The 10,188-nt window shown below is 38.5% G+C and overlaps 2 protein-coding genes across 2 annotated transcripts; both read left to right on the forward strand.

Moving 5' to 3' along the window:
• Positions 1-205: 205 nt before the first annotated feature.
• LOC149027785 (DNA sliding clamp PCNA-like) lies at positions 206-2,448 on the forward strand. Its single transcript, XM_089147412.1, has 4 exons — positions 206-607; positions 863-1,015; positions 1,134-1,231; positions 1,386-2,448. Exons 1-4 carry the CDS (start codon positions 289-291, stop codon positions 1,626-1,628), a joined length of 813 nt encoding a protein of 270 aa, XP_089003538.1. The 5' UTR covers positions 206-288; the 3' UTR covers positions 1,629-2,448.
• A 3,900-nt stretch (positions 2,449-6,348) lies between these two features.
• Positions 6,349-8,468, forward strand: LOC149027786 (DNA sliding clamp PCNA-like). The gene is made up of 4 exons (XM_089147419.1): positions 6,349-7,364; positions 7,614-7,766; positions 7,885-7,982; positions 8,137-8,468. Exons 1-4 carry the CDS (start codon positions 7,043-7,045, stop codon positions 8,377-8,379), a joined length of 816 nt encoding a protein of 271 aa, XP_089003545.1. The 5' UTR covers positions 6,349-7,042; the 3' UTR covers positions 8,380-8,468.
• The last annotated feature ends 1,720 nt before the right edge of the window (positions 8,469-10,188 follow it).

The raw sequence follows: 10,188 nt of genomic DNA on the forward strand, positions 1-10,188 counted from the left end.
TTTATTCATTGGATTGGAATAACCCACGTGTGGAAAATCTAATGATCAACTGCAGGAAACCGTTCTGACAAGTACAAGAAGTGATAAAAATCCCGGGAAGGCCAGTATTTCCCGCCAATATAACTAAAAGGTTGTGAAAGCTTAAATAAGAGAGAGACACACGGCTGTGTAAAGTTTATATTTCTTTCTCTGTTTCCATCCGAACCATAGAGCCTGTCGTTTCGTCTTCCTCTCTTCTTTCGAAGAGTAAAATTCATTTCGCTTCCACGGTTTCGTCGAATCTTGAAGATGTTGGAACTGAGGCTTGGGCAGGGGAGTCTGTTCAAGAAGGTTCTTGAGGCGGTCAGGGACCTGGTGACCGATGCTAACTTCGATTGCTCGGCCACCGGATTCTCACTTCAGGCTATGGATTCCAGCCATGTTGCTCTTGTAGCCCTCCTCCTGAGATCTGAGGGCTTCGATCACTACCGCTGCGACAGGAATCTGTCTTTGGGGATGAACCTCAATAACATGTCCGAGATGCTCAAGTGTGCCGGCACCGAAGATATCATAACTTTCAAGGCCGATGACGGCGGCGACACTGTCACTTTCATGTTCGAAAGCCCTAGTAAGTTGTTTTCCATTTCCCGTTTCGTCTCTTCTTCTCTTTCGATTATTCTTTAGGTTTTTTCTGTTGATTTCTTTTCGATTTATTCTATTGCTTGATGATTTCCGTAAGCGTTTGGTGTTCTTTGTGTACACGCTTAGGTTTTCGTTTTTGCCCCTTCTTCTTTCCTTCTTTTTGCACGGAAGATCTAAAGAATTCATTGATGGAGTTCTGATATTAGATTTCTGCTTTTCTGGTCTCTGAATGTATCAAAAGATCAATATAAGATTTCAGATTTTGAGATGAAGCTAATGGACGTCGATAGCGAGCATCTTGGAATCCCCGAAGCAGAGTACCAGGCCATTGTTCGCATGCCTTCGTCTGAGTTCGGCAGAATTTGCAAGGATCTCAGCTCCATTGGCGATACTGGTAACTGTTAAACACATAATTTTCATTTGGTTCAACATAGGTTCGCGATTCAATTTGTTGAATTCAAAGACAAAGCCTATTCGTTAATTTTAATCTCTTGGGGTGATGGTTTTGGCAGTTGTGATCTCGGTGACAAAAGAAGGCGTAAAGTTTTCGTCAAGGGGTGATATTGGAACTCGAAATATTGTTTGCAGGCAGAACGCCTCTGTCGACAAGGTATGTCTATCTGGCGTTTCGTTTCTTCTACAAATTTCATTCGATCATAATCTTTAAATGGGGACAGCCACTCTGCTTCTACTCTGTCTTTTATTTAATCTTTGTTAATTTCGTTCTTTCCCTTTTAATTCTTCTTCGATTTAAACTGTTACAGCCAGATGAAGCTGTCATCATAGAGATGCAGCAGCCAGTGTCGTTGACGTTTTCCCTGAGATATATGAATTCTTTCACTAAGGCAGGTCCATTGTCCAGCACTGTTACTATTAGCTTATCTTCGGATTTGCCTGTTGTGGTTGAATACAAGATTGCAGAAATGGGATACATCAGATATTACTTGGCTCCTAAGATAGAGGACGATGAAGAAGAATCTATGCCTGACATCAAGAATGAGGACTGAAAAGTTCAACATTTAGTGACGCCTGCCTTCGGATCCTTTCTTTGATTCTTCATGCAGGTACTTGGTCATATTTGAAGGTTTTACCAACAGTTGATGACCACTCTTAATCGGTAGTTAACAGTAGTTAGAAAAGAAGAGGATTTTATGATGGCGACATGCAAATCAAGTAATATGTGGCATCACAATCCCACCTTGGAGCCATTTAATTAGAACCAAAAACTGAAAGGAAGATTGGCTTTCTAAAGATAAGAGATCCTCAGTCTTCAGAAAAACAGGAAGATTATGAACCACGTCAGCCTGAAGTTTCTAGATGAGAAATGTCTTCCCTTTTCCTAATAGAATGCTACAGTATGATGCCAGAAGTTGATTCATTCTTATCCGGTGTTTAGCTGATTCAACAGCTGCTCTGAGCATTTGGTTGGCATTTTCAGAGTCAAAAACAGATTATTGGTACTAGAACTGGTCTTTGAACATATTAACTATGCAGCTCGTAATTGCATCCTTTACTGTAAACCCCATTTTGCCCAGCTTTTCATGGAGAAAGGAAGCTACAACCATCTCATCAAGTGTGCATCAATGAAGCGCCCAACAACCCCAGTTCCAGAGGATTGATATCTAATTATCTAGCTGAAGAAAGTGGTTTATCATTTAATATAAGGTTTCAATCGTTGTCATCAGTTTCAACATTATTGAGTGTGCTTTCCTCTTATTGAGTTTCTTTTTAGGGGAAATCGGCTGAATTTTCTGCTTTGTTTTGGCTTACATAGTTGAGTGGTTTGTTTCTTTTGTTTTGAGACAGTGAGATTAATTTCTTGTGACATTTCACGGTTACTCTGATGTATTGCCAGAGAAAATTGTTACCTCGGAGATTTAGTATCAACTGCTGTATGGTTAGGGCTGGCAACAGGTAGAGATGGCCTAATCCTCTGGTATCTGAGTTTTCAAATTTTGTTCTTTAGAATGGCTTGGTGGTGTGTGTTTAGCCATGCCGGTGTCTTCTGGGTATGCAATACCACAACCTCCAACAATAACAAGCTTGTTCTAACTGAATAGGGTCAGCTACCATGCATTATCTTTTTCTTTTTTCCGGTAGAAGGCTTTTATTGCTTGTTATAAAGGGCAAAAATAATCTAGAAAATTTTGTCAAAAGTTTTCCAAGTAAACTTCATCAACTTCTCTGTTACTTTGTGGACTTGTTTAAATGAAATAGTTAGCACTAAGAAGTCCATTTATCTAAAGATTTTCTTGGTCTTTGTCAAGAAGCACCATTTTTTAGGACTCTTGCACTCTTGTGGAGTTCTATTTAAACAGGTAAGGTTAGTGTAAAGGGTAAGCCTCTGAATTCAAATTCAAATTCAAAATCCACCATGGCTAGCTCTATCTTCGATTGATCTTATTTCTAATCGATCAAGAAGAGTTTGAGTTATAATTAAGGTATCAACAAGTTGTAATTCAAATTCAAATATTTGGATTGTAATTCATATAATATTATTATACATTTGAGTGTAGAAGATTTCTCTTTCTAACTGTTAGATAATGGGGTTTTACATTGATAGTAATTCTTGTGTGTTTGAGATAAGAAAAACTTTAAAAATACTTTGGCTTTTCAGATAAAGTAGAACTTTGAAGATCCTAGTGTGGTTGAAGAAGTTATCCATGTTTGGCTTTGGGTTTTTAAGAGATGCTAGCCGAATGAATGAGAACCGAATTGATCTTTTCTATTTTTGTCTTTTGATAAACTGAATTAATCTATTCATTCTACAATAATAATAGCAATAATTTTTAAAGCTTAACCAGTCTTACCATATTCATTACCCAAAAAACCAGTCTTCTGTAATCACAAGTTGATAAGATATTGTCTTTTCTAAAACCTCTCCTATTAATATGTGACTAGAGCAGAATATACAACAAATAAGGAATACAAGATATGACAAAATAAATAATAAGAATGCATAAATGGAACGAAAAAACATAATGATACGGTAAGAAGCTGCCTTTAACCATTCATGTTCCAATGATGAGTGAGGTCCATCATGTCAGAAATATCAAACGGTTGAGCAGATTCGGTAATTCATATCAAGGGACATAATCCACTTAGCTAGTGGTCAATGCAAAACTCTGCAGGTGGGGGAAACAGGGACCCCAAATTTCCCCTTATCTTATGTTTGCTGCTGATGATATCGTAAGTATTATTCGTAGTAGCAAATGGAAGCCAATTGGAAGTGGTGCAAGATTGTTTACATATGTTATGTGGAGTTTCTGGGAGTAAGGTTAGTGATGCAAAGACAAGAATTGTTTTTTCTAACAATATTAACAGGGATCTAGCTCGTGATATTATTTCTGCCAATGGATATACTGAAACAACTGATATAGGTCCATATTTGGGTGTGCCAATCTGAAATGGAAGAAACACCAAAGACAAGTATAGTTATATTTTATCCAAAGTGAGAGATCGTTTGTCTAATTGGAAAGCTGCTAATTCACTCTCTATGGCTGGCAGAATAACCCTTGCCAAGGCAGTTATTATTGGAATTCCCATATATTCTATGCAATCAGGACCTATACCTAAAAGGGTGCTGCAGGAGGTTGATTTGTTTGGAGTGGTTCTTCTGAACAGCGCAAATCACATCTATTAAGCTGGGATAAATTATGTGCAGCATAGGAGAGAGGAGGTTGGGATTCAGGCAATCTCATAATATGAATAAAACATTCCTTATGAAGTTAGCTTGGATGTTTCTACATCAAATGGTGATTCCCCATTGTGTGTAAGGTGGCCCTGCTGGCCTGACACAGGAGGGTATATTCACAATCCAATTAGCTTATGATCTTTTGACGGATACAAATCCGACACACTGGGAAATGTTTTTGGAAAAAACTACTGGAAGGCGATTCGGAAACTCAAAGTCTCAGACAGAATTGCTGCTTCATCTGGCTTCTAAGCACCGATTGTCTGTTAACACACTCAAGGATGCATAGACTCAAGCTTCAAGCTAATGCACATTGTATTTTTTTGTTTTTAGAAACTGCTCTTATGCTCAAGGAATCTAGTATCGACTAGTGCCTTAGAATCAACATGCATGGATGGTTTTTTGGCTGTAGTAGAGAGGAATGGTTATACTTTAATTTATGTGGCATTGCCGCTCACTGAAAAAAAGATTGGGATTCAATATTTGCATGCACAGTATACTTCCTACGGGGATGGCGAAATAAGGAAAATTATGAGGACGATTTTATCAAACTTGGAAAGGGAGCAGAACTAATTACAGATTTCTGTTCTTAGATCACTAATGCGTGGAAATCACATGAGGTGGTGGCGCTAAGGCCACAAGCAAAAAGTCACTCATTAGTTTGGTCACGACCGGAGAGGGGTTGTTTTAAATGTAATGTTGATGCTTCCACAATTGGGAGAGGCTACAATAAAGTGGGAGGCCTAATTCAAGACTCAACTAGAGTTTATTTGGGAGGTTTCGTGCAACGCATAGCTATGGTAGTCTCGTGGAAGCGAAAATTGAAGCTATAGCTACAGGAATTCGATTAGCTATCTCGATGGATCTACTACCCCTTGATATGGAGTCTGACTCTCAACAGGCAATTGATATTTTAAGTACAAGTCAGTGCATGTGTAGGAATTTGTCTAGGGTGGTGGAGGAAATTAGACAAGCAGCAGGTCCTTCTAGAACCATAAGATTCAACCACATTTACATAAGTTCAAACATTGTTGCTGATGGAATGGCTAAGATGCCTCCATCGCTTTTCTATCCGGAGCCCCCTTTGGAAATTGTGGAGATCCTAATGGCAGACAACCAACAAGTTTAGTAGTTTAGCATTCAGGGTTCTTTAAGCCCGTTTATGTAATCAAAAAAAACTATGAAATTTGGTTTGAATGTTCAATCACTCACGTTTGCTTGAGTATTCTATTTATATTTAATCAACTACATGAATAGAAAGTTGAGATTTATAGAAAACAAACTTTAACAAAATACTAGCTCTTAAGTTTAGAGTTTGAACAAAATTCCAACTCTTAAGTAACCAAGTGAAATATAATTCAAACTTTAAACTAAAGATTTTGTTTCTCACTCAAACTCTGATTTATCATATATGTCCCGATACCCTAAAATCATTGGTGGGAAGACGGATTTTTATTGCCTCCAGTCCTGATATCTTCATGTTTCATCCAGTTGACCATTAAATGATGAACACCTGTTTTATTATAATCCTATGGTTAAAATTTTACAATCCTTTAACCATTTCATCCCTAAAATATCCTATATTCATTCCAGGCTCTCTCTGCCTTTTCCCTCTTCTACTTCGGCAATCCCTGGTTCCTCAACTTTCCTATCTTCATTTCTCTTCTCCAGAAAGCCAAAAAGGAATTCGGGTATCAAGCACATGGTGGACTTGTTTTGCCTTGCGAAGTTGAGTTATTTAAACAGCTTCTCAAGGTTCTTGAGAAGGATGAACAAAGGTTTAGGAGTTTGGAATTGGATGAGTTCTTGAAGATGTTTTCTGAATCGTGCAAGGAAGGAAACAGCCCTTCCAGTGGATTCTCTCCCTTGGTGCAGAAAGCTAGGGTATGATGATGAAGATCTTGTTCTACTCCAGCCGTGGGTTCTTATACGATTTCTGAGTAAAAGAAAAACAAGGATTTTAGAGGAAATGAAAGATTGCTAAGAGGGGTTTTTTTTCTTCCCCTGTTTTAATCCTTTCTCCTCAAACATGCATTCAAAAGTCGAGATTCAAAAAAGAAAACAAAGAAAAAGCCCTCCGATTCTCCTTTTTAATTCATCCACGAGCCCCAAAACTTGAAGAGTCGGTCTCAATGAGATGTAGGGTTTTAGAGGATACTATTTATTACATAGCATGAATCATTGTCGTTCAGAGTTCCTCAAGGGCATCTCCCGGTGTTCATCATCTGTGATTTTTCTTCTTTCGATTTTTTCTTTGAAATGCTGCTGGAGTTGAAAGAAGAAAAAGGCAGTAGTGGTGGTGGAGACACGGTGCGGCCGGAGCCGAAGATGGAGAGGATGGACGAGCGGTCTAAGTCGGGTGAGGAGAGGCAATTGCCAACACTCACTTAGTAAGGGGTTTTTTTTTCTTTTCCTGAAGAAACTTTGTTCATTGGATTGGAATAAACCACGTGTTAAAAATCTAATGATCAAATGCAAGAAACTGGACGTCGTCGGTACTGGAGGTAACAAAAATCCAATGCGGGAAGGCCAGTATTTCCCGCCAATATAACTAGAAGGTTTTGAAGGATTAAATAAGAGAGAGACACCTTACAAATTCTTGCACGGTTTTGTGAAGTCTACGTTTTCCTAGAGCCTGTCGTTTCGTCTTCATTTCTTCCTTCGAAAAGTAAGACTGTAAGACTCATTACGCTTCCACAGTTTCGTCGAACAGGGTGAATCTTGAAGATGTTGGAACTGAGGCTTGTGCAGGGGAGTCTGTTCAAGAAGCCGGTTCTTGAGGCGGTCAGGGACCTGGTGACCGATGCTAACTTCGATTGCTCGGCCACCGGATTCTCACTTCAGGCTATGGATTCCAGCCATGTAGCTCTTGTAGCCCTCCTCCTGAGATCTGAGGGCTTCGATCACTACCGCTGCGACAGGAATCTGTCTTTGGGGATGAACCTCAATAACATGTCCAAGATGCTCAAGTGTGCCGGCACCGAAGATATCATAACTCTCAAGGCCAATGACGGCGGCGACACTGTCACTTTCATGTTCGAAAGCCCTAGTAAGTTGTTTTCCATTTCCCGTTTCGTTTCTTCTTCTCTTTCGATTATTCTTTAAGTTTTTTCTGTTGATTTCTTTTCGATTTATTCTATTGCTTGATGATTTCCGTGAGCGTTTGGTGTTCTTTGTGTACACGCTTAGGTTTTCGTCCCTTCTTCTTTCCTTCTTTTTGCACGGAAGATGTAAAGAATTCATTTGTAGAGTTCTGATATTAGATTTCTGGTTTTCTGGTCTCCGAATGTATCAAAAGATCAAGATAAGATTTCAGATTTTGAGATGAAGCTAATGGACATCGATAGCGAGCATCTTGAAATCCCCGAAGCAGAGTACCAGGCCATTGTCCGCATGCCTTCGTCTGAGTTCGGCAGAATTTGCAAGGATCTCAGCTCCATTGGCGATACTGGTAACTGTTGAACACATAGATTTCATTTGATTCAACATATGTTCGCGATTCAATTTGTTGAATTCAAAGACAAAACCTATTCGTTAATTTTAATCTCTTGGGGTGATGGTTTTGGCAGTCGTGATCTCGGTGACAAAAGAAGGCGTAAAGTTTTCGTCAAGGGGTGATATTGGAACTGCAAATATTGTTTGCAGGCAGAACGCCTCTGTCGACAAGGTATGTCTATTTGGCGTTTCGTTTCTTCTACAAATTTCATTCGATCATAATCTTTAAATGGGGACAGCCACTCTGTTTCTACTCTGTCTTTTATTTAATCTTTGTTAATTTCGTTCTTTCCCTTTTAATTCTTCTTCGATTTAAACTGTTACAGCCAGATGAAGCTGTCATCATAGAGATGCAGCAGCCAGTGTCGTTGACGTTTTCCCTGAGATATATGAATTCTTTCACTAAGGCAGGTCCATTGTCCAGCACTGTTACTATTAGCTTATCTTCGGATTTGCCTGCTGTGGTTGAATACAAGATTGCAGAAATGGGATACATCAGATATTACTTGGCTCCTAAGATAGAGGACGATGAAGAAGAATCTATGCCTGACATCAAGAATGAGGACTGAAAAGTTCAACATTTAGTGACGCCTGCCTTCGGATCCTTTCTTTGATTCTTCATGCAGGTACTTGGTCATATTTGAAGGTTTTACCAACAGTTGATCTAAGATTGTTCTTTGTTATATTTGTCTTCGGGAGGTTTCTGATCCTATACGAACCATTATTTTTTGGCCCGTGTGACATTTTAACTGTACTAGTGCCATGGAGCAACTAATACCAGTTCCTAATACCGGTTACTAAATACATGATTGAGTTGTTGCAAAGAAGAGGATTTTATGATGGCGACATGCAAACCAAGTAACGTGTGGCATAACAATCCCACCTTGGAGCCATTTAATTAGAACCAAAAACTGAAAGGAAGATTGGCTTTCTAAAGATAAGAGATCTTCATTCCTCAGTCTTCAGAAAAACAGGAAGATTATGAACCACGTCAGCCTGAAGTTTCTAGATGAGAAATGTCTTCCCTTTTCCTAATAGAATGCTACAGTATGATGCCAGAGTTGATTCATTCTTTTCCGGTGTTTAACTGATTCAACAGCTGCTCTGAGCATATGGTTGGCATTTTCCAGAGTTAAAAACAGATTAATGGTACTAGAACTGGTCTTTGAACATATTAACTCTTTGTAGGACAACATTTACAGTTCTTCAGATGTGGAAAATAAAATGGGAATCAAGGTAAGCAAGCATCATCAGAATATCTTTCAGTCAGTAACTAAAAGATAGATTTAATTAACTAAAAGCACATAAATTGGACAGAAGAGACCCAATTCTGTCCCTGAGAAAATTAGCAACATTCCTCCTTACTTTCAAATAGGAAGACAAGACAAGACAAGACTACTAATCTTCCCAAAAAAAAAAAAAGACAAAGACTACTAATGGGTCTGTTATTGAGATTGTCCTAGTTGTTCCTAAACTGGCCAATTGCTGTTGATACTTGATACAGGTGGAACCGTGGAAACCCTATCATTGGTTTCCAACATAAAGAATTTGGATAGCACAATATGTGTTCAAAAAAGGAGTTCAAAAGTATCAAATGGAGAACTTCTTCATTAAATTTCATTAAAATCAATGTTGATGGAGCTGCAATCAGCAAGGGTTCCAACAACTTTCAGTCTGGATTTGGTGGTATTGCTCGTGATCACTTGGGTCACACTCTCTTCACTTTCTACTGTAAAGGAGGAAACTCAAAAGCCATTCAAATGGAAGCTGCTGCGATTCGAGAAGGAATGAAGCTAGCTATCTCCCTTAATTTAAAGAAAGTCATTATTGAAAGTGACAATGAAGCTGTTGTTAGTCTGATTAACAACAAATCAGAGACTCCACCTTGGATAATCAGCCATTACATACATGATATCTTCAATCTTTCCAATCAGTTTGATGTACTAATTGTGAATCATACACATAGTGAAGGAAACTTTGTAGCTGATAGATTAGCTTCTAATGCTGCAGCTTCTCAGACTTCTTCTTTTTCTTTTCTCTCTCTCCCCCCCCCCCCCACTTTTGTTCTTTGGCTGTTGCATTTTGATATAATTGGTACTTTGTATTCCATGGGCTTTTCTTTTAAATAAATTTAGTTTCTTCACACAAAAAAAAGCACAATATGTGAATCGAATGAGTAACACCAACTCAGCTCTGAGAAACTATGTAGCTGTGCTCTTGATTAAAAAAAAAAAAAAGAAGAGGATAAAATACATGAAAAATACATCTGCATGTTGTTTCAAAGAAGAAGACTGACACCAGATGAATAATTTGAAATTATTGTGGATATATTAAAGAAATTGAGACAAGACTATGCCAATTTTTCTTACATGGCTAAA

The sequence above is a fragment of the Hakea prostrata genome, chromosome 1, assembly GCF_041222555.1.
Source record: "Hakea prostrata isolate BN-2017 chromosome 1, UWA_Hpros_2, whole genome shotgun sequence".
NCBI classification, from domain to species: Eukaryota; Viridiplantae; Streptophyta; class Magnoliopsida; order Proteales; family Proteaceae; genus Hakea; species Hakea prostrata.

Excerpts from the sequence above, each read along its gene's own strand:
- LOC149027785 (XM_089147412.1), top strand. The coding sequence starts at position 289 with ATGTTGGAACTGAGGCTTGGGCAGGGGAGTCTGTTCAAGAAGGTTCTT. Across the intron at positions 608-862 it reads TTTCATGTTCGAAAGCCCTA|ATCAATATAAGATTTCAGAT; the intron begins GTAAGTTGTTTT and ends ATGTATCAAAAG. Across the intron at positions 1,016-1,133 it reads CAGCTCCATTGGCGATACTG|TTGTGATCTCGGTGACAAAA; the intron begins GTAACTGTTAAA and ends TGGTTTTGGCAG.
- LOC149027786 (XM_089147419.1), top strand. The coding sequence starts at position 7,043 with ATGTTGGAACTGAGGCTTGTGCAGGGGAGTCTGTTCAAGAAGCCGGTT. Across the intron at positions 7,365-7,613 it reads TTTCATGTTCGAAAGCCCTA|ATCAAGATAAGATTTCAGAT; the intron begins GTAAGTTGTTTT and ends ATGTATCAAAAG. Across the intron at positions 7,767-7,884 it reads CAGCTCCATTGGCGATACTG|TCGTGATCTCGGTGACAAAA; the intron begins GTAACTGTTGAA and ends TGGTTTTGGCAG.